Below are 26,137 nucleotides of genomic sequence, written 5' to 3'. Positions count from 1 at the left end.
TTTGTTTCTACTATAATACTTAGACCAAATAACAGTGCCTTGTTGTTACGTGCTCTGCCTGGTGTTGTACAAGTATGTGTAGTGAAAGAAGACCGTCTTTCTTTAAAGAAATAGTGAGAGGGCAGGAATATTGAGCCCCATAGGATGAATATAGCAAACTTAGGTCCCAAAATCCCAACAGGATCCTCATTCAGCATACATCATCTAGGCATAGACAGACAGGGTTGTTGGGCTCTGCCTCAATTATTACAGACCTTGAAAACTCAGTATGATAGGAAAAAGAGAAGTCTCATTCCAGGCAGCTGAATGCCCCCTGAGAAAATCAGATTTTGTCCCTACCTCTGTCCCAAAATTGTTGTTATGACAGGCAAGTCACATAATTTTCAAAAATTCTTCTTATGTGTATGCTCTTCATTTTCTGGATGCATGATTGGGTGCTGCTAGCTGGACTGTAGAAGAGCTGAGCACTCACAGCTGCAGTGGAAAATCTACTGAAGTTATGCTTTCACCATACAGGCTGCTCTCTAGTTTGAGAGCCTCAGGAAAATTTGTGCTCACACAAATTAGTTACCCAAATCATACACTTCATTTGTTTGTGAACACAATCTTTCTGTGCCATGTCTGCCTGTGGAGATAAGACAGTCCTGTCACTTTGTAGGGACAAGGTGATGCATTAATATTGAAGAGCCACTCATTTGCTGTAGTAGGAACAAGTATTAGACAAACTCCCATCAGGCTTCAGTTTCTACCAACTTGTCCCACCACAATCAGCACAGCTACCTACTAGTTTTCTTCCCCATATCCTTTTCTTTGCCAGGCATCTGTGTGCATGTGATTGAGGAAAAAAAAAAAAAAGGCTTGCATATAACCTGCTCAAATCTAAGTCTGTCTGGCAGTGCCCTCCACTCTCTAGCTTACAGCTGGGAGGACTGACAGCTTGGTCATCTCAATTTAGAAGCTGGATGTGTGGATCTCAGATTGCTGTGTCAATTCTGGCTGTGTGCTCAGCAGCCACCTCCAGTTTCGGTGATGGCTCTGCAGTGTGCAGACAGCAGAAGCTCCTAGATGACTGGTGTTTTGTCACCAGGTGCTGCTCCCTTATGTGCAGTCCAGGACCTGCTTTGGAGCACCCTGTAATAAAACAGACAAGTAGATGGTAAATGTTCTTCCCTCCTTGCTTTGCCTGTCTTCGCCTTCTGCTGGGACACTGCAGTTCAGAAGTCTTCAGTGGGGACCATGAAGAGCCAGGCTGTATTTCCATGTTAAGTTTCTCATGACTGAGTGTCCTGGTTTCAGTTAGGACAGAGTTAATTTTCCTCCTAGCAGCTGGTAGGGTGCTATGTTTTGGATTAGGATGAGAAGAGCGCTGATAACATGCTGATGTTTTAATTGTTGCAGAGCAGTGCTTACACCAGGCCAAGGACTTTTCGGCTTCTTGCTCTGTCCTGCCAGCGAGCAGGCTGGGGGTGCAGCAGGAGCTGGGAGGGGACAGACCCAGGACAGCTGACCCAAACTGGCCAAAGGGGTATTCCATACCATCTGACGTTATGCTGAACAATATATAGGGGTGGCTAGCCGGGGTTCAGGTCAACGGGTGGTGAGGAATTGCATTGTGCATCACTTGTTTCGTACACATTATTAGTAGTAGTACTATTATCGTTTATTATTATTATTATTATTATTTTCCTGTATTAATAAACTGTCTTCATCTCAACTCACAGGCTTCACTTTCCCGTTTCTCTCCCCCATCCCAGGGAGGGAGGGGGGAGGGTGAGCGAACGGCTGTGTGGTGTTTAGCTGCCGGCCGGGTTAAACCACAACACTGAGTGTTTAAGACAGGTGCATATACACCAGAATGGAAATAAGAAAAATGCACTATTGGGATCTCCAGTTACTGATGAGAATAAGCTTTTAATAAAAGCAAGTTTTCTGAATTGTGTGTGGTGAACAAGGTGGTGGTTAATTAACTAATTGACTCATCAGTACCATCTGCTACCTACATTGCATGAGGAAGGGTTCAGTGGAAAAAGTTACATGATTAAAAGTAGTCCATGAAGATGCAATAGGATACAGTCTTAATTCTGGGATTTCCTAACTTCAGAGAATTTATTTTCTTCAGTGACTTTTTAAAAAATGTTTTGTGTTTGCTAGCTTGTTAATAATTTACCATTACTGCTGGTGAAGATAGGTTCTGTAGGAAACTGATAATTTAGCGCTAAGAGTTCAGTACTTAAACTTGCAAACTGCTGAACCCTCACTCAGAGCCACGTGAAAATAGTGAGGGAGGGGGTGTCAGCTTAGCATGTTTGTAACTTGAAATATGTGATCTGGTTCCATTAAAATTAATAGGGCAATTCACATACTTCAGATTGCATTTGTGCCAAAGCATCAGCTGTTTACAAGATACTAGAGATGATAAAGAGAATTGGAGAGAAGATGCAAGAGATGAAAACAACCCTGAAATGACTTGATTAAGGTTATGATAATATCTTTTTCTCTTCTTTTTTGCCACATACGTCTGAGGTGCACTTTGTTTTTCTTTTTAACTAGTTGTTAGCTTTCCTTTGTTATTTGTAGAAATCTGAAAGAACAAGAAACACACCAGAGAAAGGCAGAAGGAGATAATTAATTTATTCTTTTTATTACAGCAATGTCCAGAGGCCTCATACAGGGCTGTGGCTGTGGGTTACAATTCTACCGTGTGCCCCAAAGGGCTTATAGTGTAATTTAAAAGGAAATGCAATATATATTCATAAGTAAAGAGAAGGAAGGTGTAGGTACCCCAAAGGAGACCAGATGGTTGCACAAATGAGCTGTGTGTGTAGCTTGATTGCTCTGAGCCTTTTTTTTTTTTTTCTTGGGTGATTATGAGTAGATATCAGTGCCTATCATTGCCTTCCAAATGAGTGACAGCTTATTAACAATTGAAGAATAAATTAATCGGGAAACAGAGAATGAAAGTGGAAAGGGGAGAGGGAAACCGAAGAAGCCACAAACCAAAGAAGCCAGAAATGCAGTAAGATGGAAGAGAAAGCAAGAAGATTGTGATAGATCCAGATGAATGCTAAAAACTGCAATAAAACCTGCCATGGAACTTTGATGTGTTTATCAGAATGGGTTTATTTTGCTCTAAGTTCATTGGCCTAAAAAGGAGGGGAGAAAAAAAAGATGGTAATTTTGGGTTTAAGCCCAAAACATCTTTTTGCCTTTTTGTCTAGAAAAGCATATTTCTATAGGGAAATTCATATTTCTGTAAAAGCAAAATACGTAATAAAATATATGTCCCTGGTGGGGTGTGTATGTGTAAGGCTTTGGCATGACTTCAAAACTCAGGAGCAATTTACAGTGTCTAAGGAGCATTTTTAGTCTGGAGTTCACAGCTGAGCTACGTTGCCTATATAGCAGCTTGGAACTGTGTTCTTGCCTAGGGTACTCCAAGCTGCACTGGAAAACACTGCTCTGAGATGAAATATTTAATTTTCATTTTGTAAAGCGTTACACAGTATGCTATGGAAGACCATCTGTAATCAGGAGAGAGACACAGAAGGGGCTTGTTTTTACTTTTGAATGGAAAAAGTACAAAAAAGGCCGCTGTAGTACAGACCACCCAGCTAGGCCCAGAGATATAGCACTGCTGGGCACTGATCCTGCAGGGGTGCAAGCAGCATAGCTCTGACTGCAAGCAACATAGCTTCTGGTCTTCTGATGTTATTGCCTTGCTGCTTGCCCTTGTGGAGGGAGTTCAGTGCCAATGCCAGTTTGAACACTCCTGCAACACTGGCTGCATAGACACGTGTGGTGGTCTTTTCCACCTAGCTGTTGTAATTACACACCCTCTGGTGATTCTGATTTGTTAACTCTTTCTGTATTATTAAGGTAATAATAAGCAGATAATATGATAGAGTAAAAAAAATAACTAAGCTTCCTAGCAGTTACTCATAGATGTGAAGGAGTATCTTTAATGTGCTGGTTATGGATTATTTTCTGTAATGTTTCGTATCCCCCATTTTTCAGATGGTGGGCAGGAGAATGGCAGAAATGTTCGACAACATGTGGCCCAACAGGACAGAAGAAACGAACTGTACTTTGCATCCAGACAGTGGGATCTGATGAGCAGGCATTGGCTGTCACAGAATGCCAGCACCTACTTAAACCAAAGACCCATCTGTCATGCAACAGGGATGTCTTGTGCCCATCTGACTGGACAGTGAGCAACTGGACTGAGGTAAATTCATGTCACCTGTAGCATTAAATGTTTGTTTTCTGTTTTTTATTTTTTCAAAATGACCTGTCATAATCAATAGAGAAGACCAATGATCTGTTTTTTTTTTTTTTCCTTATTTTTTAACAAGTCTTCACAAGAGGAAAAAAAAGCTGTACTGTTTGCTGATGACCTCAACAAGTGCTGTGTGTGAGATGTTTCTGAGGTTTTGGCTTGCTTGGTACCACAGAACAGAGCATGTTTGCATGCACAGAGTTCTATGGAATACTCATTACTGCTGTGAAACAGATGTGGGAAGGCTCCGTGTCATGTCTACAGGGATAAAAAGAAACATTTTTAAAATTTTTACATCTCTTTTACATTCATATCTCTGTCATTTTTTGCAGCAACATGCAAGCCTTTTATTTCTAGTATTAGTCTGAAGCTTATATTAACACTAGAATATCTGTGCGCCCTTCAAGTGTTAATTAAATATTGTGCAGTTATTTCATTGACAACTTATGAACTGCAGAATGTGAGGTGGTCAAGTTAATGACTGCAAAATAGTAAATTTGTCTAAATACACTAGAACAGATTCTGCAATATATGCTAGTATTAATTGGGAGCACTTGTTTTGTGTGCTCTGTCCTACTTTTTAATCTGTGGAAGGACCTCGCGCTTCTTAGCTTTCTTTAGATTATGTTGCTGGTACCTGCAGGTGCTTCCCAACTTCACGTTCCATTGGAGCCCCAACATATTGAGCAGTCTACTTCTACATGAAACCTAAAAATGCACCAAGATACATCTTTTGGGAGGAAGAAATAGGTTTTGAGTCATGTGAAATTTTTAAATTGTTTTGTTCTGATACAGTGAGATTTGCTTTTGTTTAACCTCACAAACAGGCAGTTTTGTTGTATATACTGAGATAAGAAAGTGTAACTGATAATCATGAAAACAAATGCACAACAAATATTTCCATTTCAGATGTTAATAAAATTGAAGTTTAACAAGTTTTTCAAAACTTCCATTTTTAAAAACTCCACTGCCTTCTTTCTCCTATTTCTTTTTTTTTTTTATCAAACTCACTAATGAGCTTGATAGCAGATTCAGGATAATGAGCTAGTAGAATTTTATGATGGTTTTATTCACCTGCAACAAAATGGGGGGGCTGAGTATGGGCTCAACTATTTCTCCTGAACAAATGACAACATTTTTGGGATGTTTGTAATTGGAGAAAGTTTTCTTTTCGCTAGTAAATTTGAGAGAGAGATTTTATACAGGCAAAACTTCCTTTTACTCTGAACTTACCTTGCTGTTAGAAGATCATTCTGTATCTTAAAAACTGAACATACTTAATTAGGTAGATAATGAGGATGAAGTGTTACAGCCATTCTGAAATCTCTTTTTAGTTCTTGGCTGTAATCTAATGCAGAGGTTTTCAAAGCTAGTTCTGGGAGAAAGACACACATTGTCCCAAAAAGCTAATGAGGTTAGATGTTCTTTTTAATTTACCAGAATGCTGATCTTAATCATACAGGTGGCAAAGTAAGTTTGTTGTATTTCTGTGGAAGCAGCAACATGGTGCCAGCAGTTACTGTCATCCTCAGTAGGCAAAATCCATTACTGCCAGTCTCAACAACTTCAGAGGTCAAATTGAAGCTAATGTAAACTTGCATAGCTCTGAGTACCTTAAATATGCTATATTGCTGGAAGTGCAAGGAGGACAGGCAGAATGTCTAATGAAAGTGCCTACTCTGCTTTCCTCCCTGTGCCTGTTGCTGCAGAGCTGATGTTAGTGTACAGGTGTTGGCAGTGCAGGAAGTACCAATAACACAAGGTCACAGGCGTTTCTACTGCTCCGTGACCTAGACTAGCTCTAAGAAGGGTTAGATAACCCAGGGATTTTAGAGTGCTGGCAGTATGAGTGTTTGTAATTGTGCTGAGCACCTGGTTTAGCTGGTCAGGCTCCCTTGCATCCAGAGGAGACTTTCTTCAGCAGGTTATATATGTAACATCACCATTAATAACCAACCCGTCAACAAGCCTTAGTACTTCAAACTGGAGAATTACGTTGAAATTTCAGAAAGTCATCAGGGGAGTGACAGCTGCTAAACTTGTGGCTGTACCTGTGGGGCTGAGGATAAGGAACATCATTGAAAAAACGTCTCCTTAACTTCCAGCACACTTTGCACATGATAGTGCTCCCATTTAAACAGAAGACACATAGGTTATTTACTTTTAATAGTCCAAGTCCAATAGGAGAGATGTGAACAGCCCTGGCAGCAAGTGGTGGTTGCATTAAGACTGAATGAAAGATCCATTTCATAAAGTCAGCAAGGATCTAGGAGTTGCAGAAGTCATCACAGCAGGTTTGTGGCATCAGGAGCAGCCAATAGTGAGCCAGACAGATGCTTTTGATGGCAGCTTTTTCAGTCTGTTTTTTATATTTTTGGTGGTAAAGGTGTTGGCTAAACAACTTTTGTGATTGTTTCACAGTAGAAATCAAATTCTAGCGTATTTTTCTAGAATTCCATATTTTTTCTTTATCAAGTAGTCTTTTATCACTGATGTTTACTCAAGGTGACATTTACTCTTCTAAAAATTTGGCAAAAGCTCCATGATAACAGAAAATCACTAAAATGAAGGGCTTGTTCCTCAGGAAAAAAAGAAAATTTGTCATTGATTATTTGCAATGATTCTTCTTTATTGAAGAGAGCTGCCAGTTGATACTTAACTGACTTGTACAACAGAATGAAGAGAGGTATTGTATTAATTCTGTTTCTTCTGCAGTGCACCGTTACTTGTGGTGGAGGGATTAGGACTCGTAACGTTACTTGTGCCAAAAATAACCATGAGCCATGTGATAGTTCCAAGAGACCAAACTCTAAGGCCCTGTGTGGTCTTCAGCAATGTCCTTCTGCTGGAAGATTTCTGATACCCCCACTGGCACCCAGAAGAGGAAAGATCATAATCAGAAAAACAACTACTAATCCCAAACGGAGTCGTCCTAACAGAATACCCATACCTCTACCAAGCCCAAGGTTCCATACAACAACAAAAACACCCAATCCTGAAAGTGTAACTCCCTATTTGCCTACATCCTCTGGTTTGGATAATGTCTCTGAAAAAGAAGGAACAACCAGCAAAACATTACAAAATAATTTTGTTGGATCAACTGATGTTTACAATTATCCTGTTGTTTCCACTGAAAATAGTTCACATCAAAATACTACTTCGTGGCCTTTTCATAATAGCTCAAGTACCAAAATTATAAACCATGCTGAAAATGTTTCTGAAAGTGAGCCAGTTTCTGCTGTAACGGGTGAGGTGCAAAAAAGTGAGTACACTCCTGTCTCCTCTTTTACCAGTAGTCCAGAAATAAGTTCCAGCTATGATTACTTAACCGAAGAATCTGATGATGTTGATGGGTCAGTAGGAGGCAGTGGGAAACAGATTGATCGCCTTTACAGCACAGAACACGATCCTGAAATCACAACCAGGAGCACAACGATAGGTACTAGCTCTCACATCCTTCAGAATGAGAGTGTGACTTCTCACCTCCCCCAGGCATCTCTTCCCCAAGAGCCTTCTGCGCTCCTTCCTGTTAGCAGAACAGCACAAGGGCTGGCGTTTCCAACACCAGCAAACTCTATCAGTCTGCAAGTCGATGTGCCTGTCATAGAAGTAACTACCCAAGAAGCATCTGTTACAGTAATGCCCACAGTGTTTGGTAATGTACTGAGAGACCAGACTGACAACAGAACAGAAATACTGCTTCCTGACAACATAACCTCCAGTACACAATCGTCAGCTCTTGAGCATGCTACCAGGAACCAAAGTGCATCCGAGGGGGTTTTGACGAATGTCACAGAAAGTAACCACCTAATAACATCCAACAGTTTGCCTGGTGATGCCTACTGGATAGTAGGGAACTGGAGTGAGGTAAGTTATTTTTAACTTGCAAGTAAGTAGTGGAGAGCGTGTCAGCTCTCTGAACCACTGTTGAGGAAATAAATCTTGCTTTGTCACAATTATCTGACATGAATAGCATAAATTCAAATGAAATATTAGTATAAAAAATGGGTAACAGAACTTGGAGCATCTAATATTAGGTTGCTTAAATAGAATGTGTCTGTTTATGGATTCTGCAAAACTATGCATAGCTCTTCCAGGGACATGACATTCAGGGTTGACTGTAACCAGAGATACCTCAAGAGCTTTGTTTTAAAGCATAGCAAAAAGATAAGCTATTAGATGAATCCTGGAGACACCAAATGAGTGTGCTTGTATTTCCAAATAAGTACATAATTCAAGTTAGCTGTAGATACGCTACTGTGTTCTAACCTTTGCTTATATATCATTTCTCTCTAATTATGTGTGTTTCCTAAGTTAGTACATGACCAGGGTCATGTAGGTAAGCTAGCTTTATTACTATATAAAGCACATTGATATCATGGTTGCTGAAACATATTTTTAGTTGGCTATTAACGGATTTTTGTGGTGCATTTCTATCTCATACCACCATCAGTGTTTGTATCCACCATTAAGCAAATGCCTCCCAACTCAGAGCAACATTCTGCCTGGTAAAACCAGTTTGAATCTACAAAGTCAAGATAAGAATGTTAGTCCAAAGTTAAACTGGTATATCTGGGCCATTAATTTGTCCAGCACATGTCCACAGAGAGACATTGTAATGCACCATTCTGCACCATTCTTAGAAGTTTAGGTGGTCATATGTTGGAACTGGGTTGAAGCAGTAGTAAACATGAAGCATTTTGTCTGGTTGGCATAAAAACTAAAATTGTCAGGCCAGTGGCTTTGGTTATTACAGTATCTTTGGATACAATAGCTGATAATTGCAGCATTAAGCTATGTCTTGTTATTTGAAGGTAGAAATGAGCAGTTTTTGTCTGCATTAATGGCTGTGCCAGAACGAAGTTGGATCGAAACAGGTGTTAATATCCCATAATACTACTAATGAAAGCTCTGGTTTCCTATTTGAGTAAATGAAACAAGTACAGCTCACAGGGAGTTTGAAAACTCTTTTGAGTTGTTAAGCATTTGGAAGATGTTTTACAGCACCACCTTCAAACTTGTCTCAGTTTCCTAGCTTTTCAGAAAGAAGTTTTCAACTTTGTGAGCATAACTCTTACCTTGCAAGTATATCATGTGCTAAATCGAGCAGGTAGAGAACTGTGCTTCCCAGACTTGGATATCTCTGATCATTGCTGAATGGTTATAAAGCTTGAGTAACTTCTGTTTTCTGTGCAGGAGCAATATAAATTGTGGAGTTTGCTATGGCCTTTCAAAAGTGCTTACAATCTTTTGTATTGTGCTGTTGACTTTCCTTTACCAATACATATAACCATGCTTTTTGACAGTCAGGTTTCTGTGCTGCTATCTTGCTGTGTTCTGAGATAGTACTTATTCAGGGGGTCAGGGATGGTGAAGGGGCAAACATACCCATTTTTGTTGATGTTCTTCAAATCATAATACCTGAAGTGAGAGACTTTGGTATCTGAACAAGTTACTTAATTTTTTTGATGGCCTTTCTTTGGTAGCCAAGCTAAACAGTACAGCCGAGAGTCCATAACTGGAAGCCTTGTTGCACTGAGCATAGAAAAACTAGAATGGTTTGGTTTGGAAGAGATCTTAAAGACCACCTAATTCCAATCCCCTGCCATGGGCAGGGAACCTTCCACTACACCAGGTTGCTCAAAGCCCCATCCAACCTGGCCTTGAACCCTTCTAGGGATGGGGCATCCACAGCTTTTCTGGGCAACCTGTTCCGGAAGGATGTGGATCTGTTAGAGTGGGTCCAAATGAGGGCCGTGAGGATGATCAGAGGGCTGGAGCACCTGTCCTGTGAAGACAGGCTGAAGGAGCTGGGGATGTTCAGCCTGGAGAAGAGAAGGCTCCAGGGAGACGTCATTGCAGCTTTTCAGTACTTAAAGAGGGCTTATAAAAACTATGGAGAGCAACTTCTTGCTTTAGCATATAATGATAGGACAAGGTGGAATGCTTTTAAACTAAAAGAGGGATGATTTAGATGAGATGTCAGGAGGAATTTTTTTTACTCAGAGGGTGGTGAGGCACTGGCACAGGCTGCCCAGAGAAGTTGTGGCTGCCCTATACCTGGAGGTGCTCAAGACCAGGTTGGATGAGGCCCTGGGCAACTTGATCTAGTGGGTGGCGTCCCTGCCCAGTGGCAGGGGAATTGGAACTAGATGGTCTTTAAGGTCCCTTCCAACCCAAGCCATTCTACAATTCTATGATCACACCCTTAGGACCTCTCATCAGTGGTCATCAAGCCGTCGACAGTGGTGTTCATTATGGCCCCAGCTGACGCATGGCAAATAAAATGGAATAATTGCTATAGTTTGTGTGTGTGTGTATGTATATACATACACACACACGTACACACACATACACGTCTGTATATATATATTACTGTTGGGATTAAATTTATCTTGTTTTGTAACCATTTAATTTCGATATTTGATCTGTGGACCACTGTAAAACTGGATCCCTTAATACAATATTATTATTTTCAACAGATGTTCTCAGGTTTATATATATAAAGGTTCTCAGGTGTATATATATATACCCAAAGCTTTATATATATAAAAAAGGTTTTTCCTAAATGTAGTTTTTTTTACATCTTTTTAAATTTCAGTTTACTGTTTCCTTGAGATTTTTCTACTTCTCAAGACATTTTTGAATTTAGATTGTGTCTTCCAGTGTTCCTGCCAACTCTCCCAACTTGGTGTCATCTGCAAAATTTTTAAGTGCATGCTCTCCTTCATGACTCAAGTATTTAATGAAAATACTGAAGAAAGCTTGGCTCTGGACAGAGACCAGCAGGGCCACGTTTGAAATATCTTTTTATTTTGATGTCGAATCACCGAGGAGCACTTTATTATAGTTTTTTTATTAGATGTCTATTGTAATGATTTCACTTGGATCATATTTCTATCATCTGCTAAAAGAGCAATCATGTCAAAATGCATCATGTTGACTGGCTCTCTTTTTTTCATTAAACCAGGTACCCCATTTGTTCTTGAAAGGTCCATGTTGTCTGCTGTATTGCTTTGTCATCATTGTTACCGTATACCGTTTTGGTCTTGATTGTTTAATATTTTGCTTTTGTATCTTCTTATGAAGTTAGGCTGTGTGTTCTTAGTCCACAGATCTGTCTTGTTTTCTCAAAGGTAACTTGAAAGGTGTTCTTCTCTAATCCTCTGGGACCTTCTCAATCTTCCGTAATTTTTAAAAAATTATTCTCAACAGTTCAAAGGTTATTTACGATCACTTGAATGGCTATTGTGGTATGGTCAGTAAATTCAGCTTTGCAGAACTGATAAAAACAATTTGAGGATACTTAACACATCTCAAATTACTATTTTTAATATTTTAGTGATCTTTTGCTGTTTTGATTCAAGCTGCTGCTTCTAGTTAAAATTAACTTTATGTGAAGCCTGGCCCACTTAATTTCTGCTGTCTGGCTATGGTTCTGAGCAACTGGCTATAGGTGGTCCAGCTTGAGCTGGTGGATTGGACAAGATGACCTGCAGGCATCCTGTCCTATCCTGTGATTCTGTGAATGTCAGCTATTACATTTCTCATGAGATGAAGGACTTATATTTCCCCATGCAGACACCTTGATTCTAACACTGACAGAACCTTTTCTTATTGTTCCTTACTTATAATTCATTTTTAGTCTGCAGTTTTCTGACTTTGTGTATTTTTGTCCTGTTTGGCAAAAATTGTTTCCTGTTTTTTGATGACTTATCTTGAAGGCCTTGATATTTCAATACCACCATATTCTATGTAGATGAATCTCCTGCTATCCTGTCTGTCTTTCTACTGTTACTGTAATGCACTTGATAAATTTCATAACTGCCAGTATTCTGATGCTTCTTTGCTCCTTAGGGTATGTCTGTACTTGTAAATTTTACCGTAAACCACACAGTAGAAGTTGCTCTCTTCATTATTTGGTGGCCTAATCCAGGATTATTTATGCCATTTCTCATGTCGGCTACAGTATGCTTGGCATGTGCTGGATTTGACTCTATGGATATAGTTCACTGTCCCTCACATTTTAAGGCAGAAAAATGTAAAAGGGGGGTCTCCAGTCACTTTTTACCTCTTTACAGGGGCTTTTTGCTGAAAAGCAGGCACTCACTCTTGGGAGCTAGACTGGTACAATCCGTGTCCTCTTACCTCTGATATTAAAGCTGTCCCACAGTTTTGGAAACACTTATCCACTCTCTGGATTCATCTTTCTAAAAATCATTTTACTGTGGAGTTTTCCCAGGAGTCTCTCACAATTTGTTTCAGGTTTTCAGCATCATGTACTCAATTTGCTAAATATCTCATTAGCAGTGTTAGAGATAGAGAGGGAACAATGACAAAGATTGGATGCAATGACATTTTGCCTTAGATCCCCAAAGATGAGAGAGGGAAACATTGGAACAGCTGGTACAGATTTAGAATGTCTCAATAAGCAGAAGTTTGCCACAGTATAAATCAGAATGTTTGCATGCTGTAAAGCGGAATTGGTATTTTCCTAACAAAGCAACAGAAAGCCCTGCTTTGTAATTTAAAGTAAGACAGGTAAATTTAAGTCTTCTTTTGAACATCTGTACAGACTTCTCAAATAACCTAGGCTATCTAAAATGGCTCTAGATGTTTTTGTTCAGGCACCTGAGTTGTTTCCAGAATGATTTACTAACCTCGAGTTTTCCCCTTGGGCTTTCCTCTCCCCTTGGCCAGTGCTCTACCACCTGTGGAATGGGAGCTTTCTGGAGACACGTGGAGTGCAGCAGCAAAAATGCATCTCACTGTCAACACACAAAACAGCCCGATCCTGCTAGAAAATGTTATCTCCGCCCATGTGCTAGCTGGAAAACAGGAAATTGGAGCAAGGTAACTTCATTTGGAGAGCTGCGTTTGAACAGTAAGCTTGCTAACTTCAAAGACTAGGGATTTCTAAATACTTCATTTTTAAAATAAGCATTTACTTAATGAATGCATACATGATTCCCAGTTGACCATCCAGTGCTAATTTCCTGACTAAGTTATTTATGGAAATGCACCTGCTGTGAATTTTATTCTTCCTGTGGGGGGGTCATGCTCATTAAATCTTGCACCTAGAGCTAACGCAGGGCTCATGGTCCATGTTTTGTGGAGATCCTAGGGCAAAGCTCTACATATTTGCAAGTGTTTCTTTTTGATCTCTGCCTCTATAGGCATATCCTGATTTTAATAAGGAGGTAAAAAATTTGGGAGAGGGACTTGGCATGCTCCTGCTCACCTTGGCCAGTGTTTACTCATTTCTCACATGGAATGGTCTATTCCTTGTTCATTTAACTTATAATTTTTGTAATTTAGAAAAAGAGAGAGAGAAAGAAAGAGGGAAGGAAAGAGAGAAAAATGTAATGAGGAGAATGTCTGTTTTGGCTAGGGTCTTTTTTAGCCCTAGTTACGTACAAAGGTCTGGGCAACACACAGAAAAGTATCCAAGTGGATACTTAAGTGGTTAAGTGGAACCCAAGGAATTGTGTTTGAGTTCTTTTTTGATATTGTAAGGTGCATGATAAACACCTGGAAGGACTTCCATGACTTCTTGAAGCTTATTATGTTTTGTCTTCATGCTTTTTAAAACTGGGGCATCAAATAGTGAGCTATTTTTCAAGACTCAGAAGAGGAAAAACTGCAAAATTCTGTTTGAAATAATGTTGCTTTAGGAAGGGATAGAAAGACAGGTGTCTCAAACTTTCTCAGTCACTTATCATTTTTGTAGACAGTTTTGTTGCCATTGGACTAGAGGGCAGATTTATGCAGAGAAGAGTCTGCAGAAAAGATTATAGTTACAAAACCCAGGTTATATTATAGAGCTTTTTGACATCGAACTGATTTGTACTTGAAATACGTGCTTGTGTAGAAAGTCCAGGCAAGGCCATAACCAGACTTAAACCTTCAAAATCGATTTTAAATGATGCACAGACATTCTGCGGTCCTATTTCAAGCAAGACATATTTCACCTTCACTCTTCCTTTGTAAAAGTTATTGCTCTTGCAACAAGTAGGTGATGGTTGTGTCACAAAAAGTAGCTAGAAATCAAATTTAATGATAAAATATTATGGGAAACAAATGTTTTAAAGCCTCAGTCCAAGAGGACACTTTGAGATAAAAGGCCTTTCCTAGTGGATTTCTGTTGTGTAAGCCATCCTTATTTTACGGCAATTGAACTATACAAACCTAACTACAATTTCATATATTAAAATGGGTATTTTTTGTTTGCTTTTGCAAGCAACAACTCTTTCTCTCATTACTTGTTTCAAAGATTTTAAGGCAACTTACCACAGCAAGACGGCTGTATCCCACTGCCAATGTAGTAAATCTTTGTATTCTCTTCCTCTCATCTAATTCTTCCCCTCTCCTAAAGGAAAGGTGTTTCAAACTAGGTCTTATAGTCCAAGTTTATTACCAAATACAATTTGCATGTGTTTTCAGGCTGCTGTGTACTGAGTTTCTTGCACAGTCAATTTTGTCCATTGTTTTTATTCAGAGGGGCAGAGACTTCTGTGAACAAGAACATGGATGCCCCTTTCACCCATCCTCCGACTCCCAGGGGAAGTAGGATGTTCAGTTTTCTTGTTCAAATCAAGAATCATTATTGATGTAAACGAGAATGTTGCAAGATAACAACTAATGCCACACTTGTAGAAGTTAAAGCTAATCTGTGGTTATTCAGTGACATTGGCAGAATTGGCTTTAATTCTGGATGAAGACAGAATAGTTAAATGTGTATTTGTCCTTACCCTTAGGGTAGCAAATTCATTTCTTCCTGAGCAGCAGGAGAGGCTGTGGTATTTGGGGATGGAAGCTGGTACTGATGCATGAGGCACTTTGAGCAAGCTCTGGGGATAAAGGGGAGACTGGAAGGGCTCAGCTGTTGGCATCATTTGAAGAAGTGCCCCTTTCTGTTTTGTTTACAGTGCTCTGCTAACTGCAGCGGTGGTTTCAAGACCCGAGATGTTCAGTGCATCGACATCCGTGAAAAGCGACTTCTCAGGCCTTTTCACTGCCAATTACTTGGATATAAACCACAACTCAGCACCAGTTGTAATATGGAGCCTTGCCTGCAGTGGCATGTGGAGGCCTGGAATGAGGTACTGGTCTTTAAAAGAGACTTTGGGAATGAGCTATTAGCTGTCATTTAACAGTGGCAGTATGTCCCACGCTGCTCAGTAAACTTCCGCAAAAAGGAAAACACACAGATATTGCACTTAGAGACACTGCAGTCTTTGTGTGTGCTTAGAGCAAAAATCATCATAGATGTTAGAAAGACTTCCCAGAATCATCCCTAGGATTGCGTGTGTTACACAGCTGTAAATTACCTTACCCTGAAACAGAGAAGCAGATGGCCTGGAAGATGAAGTAGATTTGTTAAAGCTATGCTGCTGGATCAGTAAATGCGATTCATTCAAACTTTTCCCTTTTGCTGCCATTGTAATGTTGCTTTCTCATTATGATCTATTTGTCTTTATGCTTTTTGGGGCTGGAATTTTATGGGCCAGAGGCTGAGATCAGACATAATGTAAATCTGATTTTGGGGTGATTTGGGACTTAGTGATTTAAATTTGTACCAACAAACTTTCATAGGCAGCCAGGCACATATTTATGTCAGCTAAAGCACGTAGGCTGATTATCTTTGAATGTTTGCTCCCAATAAAAGCAGCTCTGGAGGAAGTGCTGCAATGTTTGTGTCATTATGGACCTGATGCTTTTAGATTTTAAGGGAGGTGATCACATTGCTTCCTTGTCACTGACAAGTCCCACCTGCCATAAGAAGTAGGAGACATCATCCTGTGTGCAGGATGTGGGTTTACTGTCAGAGCAGGCAGCAGGGGGTAAATAATAAGAGTAACCAAATGATTGTGATGAATTCATATTTTGCCACTTAAAATATTCTATAAAAACAGTTGTCCAACCTGGCAGTTGTCCTCAAGTTGAGCATACTGGGTAGAATTGGGTTGAAAAGGTTCATTGATTAGATGCCAGCTCTGGTCCTCTGTCCGTAGGGATGCAATTCCTCTGAGGACAGGAACAATGCATTATTCAAATTATATCTGGCACCTTATTTCACATTAGACTACAGAATCTTTTATGTATTTCAGGCAGGCTCTACTGCAGACCTAATGAATAGTAGTAAAAAATCAGTTGGAAAGTAATAATAGAAAAGGGACAACAGAATGCTTAAAAAATAACCCTGATACTGTCTTTGTATTATGCTTTTTATTGCCATTCTGCAGTTAATTTATTGTTAGCACTGGGTGAATTTTAATGTCCCCAACCACCTCATAAAAATGAGGTGTTTCATCCCATGAACTTTTACTGTCTTCTGTAAATATTACAGATTAATCCTGCAGGCACATGACTTAGAATCTCATCTTTGTTAGAGAAATTACTGTTTCTGGTGGTGTTGCATGAGCAGTTCTGCGTTGCCTGTTCTGTGTTGCTACTTCTGTACTGTCTTATTACTTGCATTAATATATGTCAGGAACAGCTTTCTCCCAAGTATTTTGGACCAGTAATGGCTTCTTCCCTGTCTATTTCCAAGCATATGATTAAATAAATTTCTCCCTGCAGAGCTTTTCTTCTCATCTGGGTTATAAGACTTGGTATGTAGGCTAGCCTGTACATCTTTCTAGATCAAAGAAAAAAAAATAAATTATATAGGTCCATGACATGCTTCCTGTTACCTGTGTATCCACATTTCTACATGAAGAACGCTTTGCTTGTCTCTATGGTCTGTTACTGGGTTCTCATTCATTCCCACCTCTCTCCTCATGGGTTTGTGCATCTCTTGTGTTAGTGCTCAAGAACATGTGGTGGTGGCCAGCAAAAGCGACATATCTACTGCCCAAAAGAAGGCAACTGTGACTGGACAAAAAGACCTGATGCCATTGTACCATGTAACAGGCAACCTTGTACGCAATGGATTAACCAGACATGGGGCCCGGTAGGTTTCCACTCTTTGTTGCTGTATTTGTTTTCATGACTTGGCCGTATTTGGTAGTATTTAAATTGTTGCTATTATTTAAAGATTAAACAATGTGTTAAAGCAAAAAAGGGAGGAGGGATCAGGCAGACAATTAATTATCTACTTGTCTGTGAACTTCAGTGCCCCTGACAGGTGTAAACTCTTATGCACATCTAGAGCTACGATGGGAGATCTCTTGAAAATATTACCAAACACTTCAGAGCCAGCCCCAGTTCCTTCAAGTGATCGACATTGTAGGGATGATTCTTTTTCCTTTTCTAACAAAGAATGAGTTACCATTGATATTCTTCCCTTATTCATTTGAAATTTTCCACTGAAAGAGACTGATAAATTCAATCATGTTCTGTTAGATACAAAGTCAGGTAAAATTTCAAAGAGACAACAAGACAGTCTTTACAGAGGAAGGGAAAATCTTGAATTGCTAATAAAAGTCCCTGACACAAACCTAGCTGAGTCCATCCTAGCACAGCTAGCCTGTTTGATCTGTCTGTGCTTTCAGAGCCTTTCCAGTCATTGTGATGTTTCAAAGCCTGGGAATTGGAGCAGGGGAGAGGGCAAGCAAGGAGGCAGAGGGGGGAGCCAGGAAGATATCCTGAAAGCAACTTAGTTGAATACTGGAATTGCCCACACAACCAGAAGTTCTGAATTTTGACAAATAGCCTTCCACTTTGGATTCTGGGAATCTAGCTGATGAATATGGTGTATATATGTTTGGAGGACCTTCCAGTAACTGCAGTACATGCTATTTATAAAGAATCTGGTATATCTAATAAATCTTTCCCTCCAGTTTCCTTTGTAAACCTATTCATACATTACAAATACTCCTCATAATAGAAGAGAACATTGAAAGAACACCAGGAGCCATAAATAAGTAAATATTGGAGAGTCATTTAATACAGAAAATGTAATGAGGGTTGTTTTTTGAGAGAAAGGCTTCGGATGGGATATTAGAGTAATGTAATGGTTTCAACTCTGACACTTAAACATGGAAGTGAAAGCAACTGAATACCAGAATGTATAGCAGCTACTTTACTGATTTATTAATCCCATTTATTATACTTTATTTAAAAAAAAAAAAGTTTTAAACATTAAAGTTGCAGAAAGAATATCTAAGATCTCTTTATGTACTTCACACTAATAATATTGTCTCTTATGGGTAGAGGTACAATATAGAGAGGATGATCTGCAGCAAAATTAAAGAGCTGCCAGTCATGTCTTCATCTCTTGCACTTCATTAGCTGGCATTCTATATCAGTTGAACTGTTTTTTCTTGCTGGCCACTCTTTATCTGAAGAGAATAAGAATTTAAAATTCAGTGGAATTCTCATAAGCTCTGGGATGAAGAATTAAGTGAATTTTCAGAATAGTAAAGGAACATGGTTTGAAAATGTTCTATTACAGCCATCTGTCTGTAGTCAGAACAAGCAGCTGGTGGTTGTTTTGCTGTCATAAAGAAAGGGTAGCCACAGTGCAAATGTCACCAAAGAAAAAACTTCTCACTGAGCTTTTCTGAAATCTTAAGCTCAGACATTTCTAGACCTAACATTTTAATTGACAGAGATTATTCATGTTTAATACAACTGGTGAAAAAAACACAGGAAACAAAAATTGTCAGTTTGTAATACTAAGTTGGATTACTACTCTATATGTAGCTTTTGCATTTCTGTAGAAAACAGTCCTCTCACCCTGCTTACACAATCCAAGATGCTGTATTTGTTCTATTTCCCTGTCCACCGTATCCTGACAAATCTTGCCACAATGCACCATGGAAATGTCTGTATGGCGTATGAAGCACACAAAGTATTTTATTGTCATTGGTTCTGTATCATACAATGTTTTCAGCTTTCTATCACATTACAGCTCAAATATTGGCATATTGCACAACTTCTACTTAAAAGACTTGTATATGTTTTTAAATGACTCTTTCAGTGCACTGTTTCCTGTGGAGGGGGCGTTCAGCAAAGAACTGTGAAGTGCCTGAATACAGAAACTAACAAAACTGAAGATGACAGTATGTGTGCAGATAAGCCCAAGCCAACAGAGCATCAGAAATGCAATCTGCAAGAGTGCAGGAAAAGCACAGGTATGATAATACACCCGTGGCAGATGGTTTCCAAAGAGCTCTTTGTTCGTGCTGAGGTCCTGCAAAGCTGGGAACTGACTCAATCTATCAGCTTGTTATGAGTGCTACAGGCTTGGTATTATAGGTTAGCCTAACCTGCTACTGTTCAGCCACACTACTGGCAGAATCATGTTGTTATGTTCTCCGGCCCTTCTGGCCTCGTGTTGCTATGATGGGGAATACAGTTCTCTGAGCATGCATCCCTAATTTGTGATGCTGCTGCAACTAAATGAATGGGTCTTCCTATATTGACTGGCTTTAGGTAACTCATAGGCTGCTTTAAGTGCTGTGGTAGGAAATACTGCAAGTCCAAACAGATGACTTTTCTTCAGACAGACACCCCTATAGGCACTGCAGATTCTGGGCTGGGAGTACAAGTAAGCAAAGTGAAAAAGATACTGTAAGAAAAATCTGACTGGCAGTGAACCCAGATACTCCCTTGGCACTATGAATTCAGTGATCCCCAGAGTGAAACTATCTCCAAAATGAAGAGGTGGAGAGAATGAAACTCCCACAGATGATAATTGGCCAGAAAAAAAAGGAGTGAGGTGGGGGGCAGAGAGGGTGGAAAATTACAGACAAGTTCCTTTATCCCTGTTTGTGACAAATATGAAGTGGAGGAATACCTGAAGCTCTGTAGTCTGTGTACAGCAGTATCCAACAGGTACCCTAAGGTTAGCACAGTGACAGCTCAGATCCCTTCTGGAAGAGCCTCCAAAGACCTTTTGGAGGAGGATTCTTCCCTCCTAGCAAGTTAGCAGTAAGGGTGCAATCTGGTGATTGACGAGGTTAACTCCTGAGGGCAGTGCAGATCTGGTTATGTGCTTGAGAGTGATACAAGTTCCTTTGCTCCTCCTGCTGTTCACGGATCTTTACCACATGTTTTGCCCTAAGGTTGAACTGGTTTGCTTATCTCCTATCCCCTCCGTGTTTGGAAAGACAGACTCAGGTAAATAGTACCTACACAGATTAGTTACTTCTGTAAAGAAGCCAATATAACATAGGAAGTATCCTAGTGGGCAGACCAGTGGTCCATGCAGCCCAATACTTTGTCTCCAGCAATGGCATTAGGAGGTACCACTTAGGGAAAGTACAGGAGCTTAGTCCTTCTCTGTGGTTCATTTCACTGGTATTCCTCCAGCACTCCCAACTGATATATTAGGGCTATTAAAGGCATCCTAGCCTGCTTCTTTTAATTTCCATTTATGGACCTTTTTCCACGAATATGTTGCATCCCTTTTTGAATCTACAATGCTGTCTGCTTCTGCCACCTTTTCTGGCAGCAAGTTCCAGCATTTCATAGCCTGCTTTGAAAAGAAGTCCTCATATCTGTTGTAAACCACTTTCTACTGGTTTCATTGTGTTTCCCTAGATCCAGTGTTGAGGGATATGTTGAACAAATCCTGCATTCAACTAACCCACCGCCTTTCTGCTTTTGCAAAGTTTTGCCTTCTCTCAGCCATCTCTCCTCACAGCTCAGGACCCCCATTTTAGTAATGCCTAACCAAATCTGACATGTCTCAGTTTATTTAAGCTACTACAGCCCTATCAGCACCTTACTACTGATATTAGCAATCCCTGTTTATGCTCTTCCTGCCTGCCCTGCATTTCTCTGTAGCACACTGCAGCTTGTTGGGCCTGTTTTAAATGCACTGTTACAAGAATGTCAAAGTGCCAGACACAAATCATTGTTACTGAATCTCTGTGGCAGTTCTTAAAAGCAGAAATAGTAAAGTGAGAAACATCAACCAAGCTCTGTCTGCTGCAAAAGTAAACCCTCACTGAACAATAATAAAAAAGTGCTGTATTTTCCAAGGCAGAAGGTCATGTGAAGTTTAATAGGAACTTTTCACTTATAAGTCCTAAAATTTCAGGAGGCTTGAGCTGACAAGTAATACAAAGGAAGAGAAAATTGTCCTAAGTATGAGCCTTAACATACGTGCAGTTTAAGATTCTTGAAATGCTGATGATTTGTCAGCAAAATATAGCTAATTCTTCTCATCTTCTCCACCATAGGCCTACCCTGCAGCAAAGACCAACTGTCGGTCCACTTCTGCCAGAGGTTGAAAGGCATTGGCAAGTGCTTGGTGCCATCCATACAGACTCAATGCTGCTCCACGTGTAGTCCTCCCCGAGTTCGTAACAAAGCAAGATATTGGGATCAGCGAGGCCTCAAGCAACAAAATTATACTAAACCTAGAAGAAAATCACCTCAAAACCAAGAAAACAACAACCAAGCTGCTCAGCACTAGCTGCTTTTTATCTAGTTGATTTGGATGGGGCTTCTGTTTACAGGTTTTGTTTCTTCATGTTTTTTCTGAACCGTCTAACGTATGTGGAAATCTGTGATCATAACTGGGAAAACACATTCCTTATGGTTATCAGTCCTAATGTACTGCTTCATTTTTTTATCTGTAGAAGTCCAGAATTTGTAACATTATTTGCAATGTGCAAGCGGTTAGTACTTAGGCATGCATAGAGGCTATAGACAAGCTTGGAAGAAGGTTGTTTTTTGTTTTTTAATGATTGTTTTGCTTGCTCTTCCTTCCATCTCTTTTCCAAAACTCTCTTTAAACAGCAGCACCACTTACTCAAGAGTGCTGAGTGAAGGTGGATGATGGGGCAGCCATTCCCCTGTGCTCACTCACTTTTCTGTTCTTTTTTTTTTAAGAATCAAAGTGAGGTGTCAGTGTTTCTCTAGATTGTTTGCTCACTTCAGTTGTTATAAATACAAAAGCAGAGTTTTATAATAACTGATTATGGTGTGTAGGCTGATCTGAAATGTGTTTTTTAAAAGAAAACTTCTTCATTTAGTACTTGACTGAACATCTAAAGGATACCTCAGAAATAGCCTGTCCTGGCCAGTTTTCTCCTGCTTCAAATGTCTTGCTGTAATGTAAAAAAAAAAAAAAAAAAAAGAAGCCCACCAAATCTGGAATGTTAAGTTCCCAGATATGCTTTAAGCAACATTTATTGGTACCATGAAAGCAAAGCTGTTTGCATCTACCACCTGAATAAGCAGATATATAATTCACACAGGTAATCAGTGACAGTTCTATCATTTAACCCAGTATTTCCCGTAGAGCATAAACCCACATCCACATTACTCTAATCACCTCACTCACAGCAAACTTCATCCCCCCGCCATGCAAATCCTTGATCATAGTGAAGGTGATGACATCTGGGATTAGGAGCCTGAGACCCAGAGTATCTGCATAGCTCTGGACCTCTGGCATTAGGAAAGCACCAGCCAAATAATGTTTTGAATAGTGTGTTATTGAAAATGGCAGAACAACGCTTAGGGAGACCAGACTAGACCCTTTGAAGGAAAGCTGGACATTTTCAAAAGAGGTGGACGGAGTCTGACATTTAGATTCCTTTGAAATTCAGTAGGAGTTGGACACCTTGACTCTTTGTGCTCTTTTGAAAATCATGGATTTACTCCCTAGCCACCTAACGATTTGAGATTGTAATACAGGGAAATGTCATATTTTATGCAATGTAGAGTGAGATACATAGCCATGAATCAAAGTGTCACTATGGTTACAGAGTTATGATTAGCAATAGTTGTATTTCTAGACAGTCTTTTATAAAAGTTAATAGAAATGTTTGGGCCTGACTATATCGTATTAACCTAATGAAGACCACAAGTCTAATTGTCCTTTTTCATAAGTTTGTGACCTTTGGCTAAGGGCTCACTTCTTCACTTGAAGTCTCTGGGAGTTCAGGATATGCAGCATGGTAAGGTTAGATTTACTAACCCCTGCGATGGCAATGTAACCCCAGTTATAGGTGCTGATAAAACTTAAAATCCACTGATAAAAAATGGTGCTAGTATAAATTGCTGCAGGCGTTGACTTACAGTGGTGCATGTGCATGCGTGGGTGTACACAGCCTACATGCACATTCTCTTAAAATAATACATATCTATGGTGTTGCTGGCCAATGCCAGACATACTGCTTTTTCAGTATCACAGTGTGCTTATGTCCTTTTGAGGTCCTGAATGGCTCCTGGCCCTCTGAGCAACAGAAGTCAGATTGGTTCTTATTCCATGGGACACAGAAGAACGGAATCATGCGAAGGAGTGGAGGGGTCCCATCTGCTATTCAGAAAGCATTTAAGCAGGGTTTGGCCCCAGGCTGCATTGTGTAAAGCAGAGCCTGTACAGCCAAGTACAGGCAGTTGTCTGATGGCCAAGCAGCCTAGACTGGTGGGAATGCAAAGTGGAGGTCAGCAAACAGCCATCAGGCTTGTGAGCTAATGAGAAGAGAGCTGACTGAGTGGAGGTAGTGCAGGTGGGAGGAAAAGTGCCTGGGAGGTTGTGCCTTCCACTGCTCTTTGCAGCACTGGTGGAGTAAAACCATTTCTGGCTTCATTGTTTTCTACAGGAGGGTGTTATTTCATTTGAAATGGATAAAAGTGAGTAAGTGATATCAAGGACTTTAATTAAAACAATCTTTCTACCCAGGGAAGCACAGTCAGCACTGTTGCTCAGCTTAAAACTTTAGGGAAAAGACTGTGACAACACGAACCGTTTTAATAGGGCAGTGCCACTGCTGTATTTTACATAGGTTTTTACATTGCACTCATCAGCCTAATATCTCCTCTATGCTAATAGTATTTGCAAACATCTCTGCCATCCATTAGCAAGGTTCCTTTCTTATGACATATCTCTTTTTAAGTAAAGGTGGATTTATGATCCTAACCCAGATGGTTGCTATTCTCAAAACTGAATAGAGTATTAAGTGCTGAGGCATGATATCATTGTATCATCACATTAGCCTAAGACACTTCAGCTTCAACAGGTTGTTCAGGAAAAATGTGTATTTGTCACATTCACTGCTTGTTCTAATATTTCAAGTTTTAAAAAGCAAACTATGATGACATATTTGTTTCAAGCTTCAATAAATGGCATTGCTTATATCTGATGTCTCTGGTATTTTGTTTCCAGTGCAAGAAGATTCATAAAATGGAATTACAATGAAAAAAAAAAAAAGAAAAAGAAAAAACAACAAAACACTAAGACAATATCTTCCTGTGCTTTCTATCTAATTATTCCAGCAGAATCCTCATCATTAATATATTTTGATGCTTGATACTCCAACATAAAAGAGACCGTTAAGAGAGGGAAAATGTGGCAGAATAAATCATGGTACTAAGTTAATTCCTATGAAATATATGACATCTTACCTCTTGAGATCCAGCAGATGTACCTTAGCTCCCTGGCAGCAGATGTATGTATGTATGCCTACCGTGGGAAGTGTTTGTTTTCTTGAGGGGTTGTTTGCAATGTGCTCATCCCACCCTTGCTCCCAAATCCTTTCAATACTCAAGCTTTGAAAGCACTGCTGATTCTGTGCTGCCCAGAAATGTGATCATGCTAACTCAGTTCCTTGACCTGTAACCCAGAAGCGCAAGGGTCACCGTTAGGCATATCTGCTTGGGTAGAGAGCACCATGAGTGTGCTCAGTTACCCAGCTCCACCCATGCATCCACAGGTTCAGCCTCATAACACCCTATGGAGATTGTAGGAAGTTGCTGCTTCTTGCTTCTCTAAGTAGGTGTGCATCCCCAGCCCCCAGGGGCAGCAGTCCTGTGCAGGTGATTTAAGAGGGAGGAATGAATTGGATTGAGAAATGAGTTGAAGTTCCTCCACTTCATGAGGCCTCATTGAGTGATGCCAGCACTGCAGCCTCCTCTGCCCTTACACCTGCAGGTAGTAGGACATGGGGAGCTCACGCAAGGAGACTGCATGTTTCTGTGACTTATCCCTTCTTTCTCTTAATGGACAAATGCAAATATCTCCATCGTGCCCACAGGAACAAAGCCTGAGGTATGTTAGCAGAGCAGCCCAAGTCTGTTCTGCAGACACAATGATGGTAGCAGTAAGAACCAGGAGGATGAGGTGCCTGGGTTTGGGGAGGAATCTGTGGTGAACATGTGAGAAGTGGGAATTTGTTAAACAGTTAGGCTACCATCAGATGCCTACTTGAAAAACACAAAACCAAAATTATTCCAGATTCTTCATGACTTCTGATGATTCAACATTACCTTTATGAGTCATTAGATGTAGCTTTTACTAAATCAAAGTTAAAGACCTGGAACAGAAAAATAATTACTCAGAGGTATTGGTGATTTGGGGAGGCACTCTTTTCCTAGATCTTTGCAGTTACTTCTATCCAGTTACAAGCAGCTGAGAAGATGGTCCTCGATAGCTGTCTGTTCTCAGACAGCTTTTATTGACTGGGGAGAACCCTGTGAAACTCCATTAACTTAATGAAAGTTAATGAGTCAAAAAGGCCTGCCCCAAAGCCTCCGTGAGAAGCAGCAGGCTGACTTCCCTCCAGATTTGAAAGGAAAGGGGTTGAGCCCACCTTCCTAATAGGCTAATACAGTGCCCAAGGCACGGAGTGAAAAACATGGTACCTCCTCCCCATCTGTGCATTACCTGTATAACACATACCTGTGGATTAGGTCCCTCAGTAAGATTGTCAGGGGAATGCTTTATCCCTAAATTCCACTGCAACCTATAGGCCAAGCTGCTCGTGGATGTCAGAGGACAGAAGGGGCTTCTACAAGGTCCAGACAGGAGCAATCACAATCCTGGGGATTTCAGAAACACGTGGTAGAAATGTTGGTTCCAGTTTCACAGGTAGCAGAACCTGTAACATCTTTCTGCCATCAGAAGTATTCTCTACCTCAGCCCATGCCAGCTTGGGCAACCTCCCCCATTCTTTGAGC

The 26,137-nt window shown here is 40.2% G+C and overlaps 1 protein-coding gene across 3 annotated transcripts in view; it reads left to right on the top strand.

The window, feature by feature from the left end:
* The window catches only part of ADAMTS12 (ADAM metallopeptidase with thrombospondin type 1 motif 12), a 172,120-nt gene extending 147,801 nt beyond the window's left edge, over positions 1-24,319 (top strand). For 2 of the 3 annotated variants that reach the window (XM_080574247.1, XM_080574249.1), the window contains 7 exons: positions 4,015-4,225; positions 6,992-8,143; positions 12,977-13,129; positions 15,205-15,378; positions 17,085-17,231; positions 19,203-19,356; positions 21,412-24,319. In XM_080574247.1, coding sequence (XP_080430373.1) covers positions 4,015-4,225; positions 6,992-8,143; positions 12,977-13,129; positions 15,205-15,378; positions 17,085-17,231; positions 19,203-19,356; positions 21,412-21,647 — 2,227 coding nt within the window. In that variant the 3' untranslated portion in view covers positions 21,648-24,319. The remainder of the gene's footprint in view (positions 1-4,014; positions 4,226-6,991; positions 8,144-12,976; positions 13,130-15,204; positions 15,379-17,084; positions 17,232-19,202; positions 19,357-21,411) is intronic. The other variant, XM_080574248.1, reaches the window with a different exon arrangement.
* The last annotated feature ends 1,818 nt before the right edge of the window (positions 24,320-26,137 follow it).

The sequence above is a fragment of the Anser brachyrhynchus genome (genome assembly GCF_964034855.1).
Source record: "Anser brachyrhynchus genome assembly, chromosome: Z".
In the NCBI taxonomy this organism is placed as follows: Eukaryota; Metazoa; Chordata; class Aves; order Anseriformes; family Anatidae; genus Anser; species Anser brachyrhynchus.
This window is presented reverse-complemented; position numbering and strand designations above follow the sequence as displayed.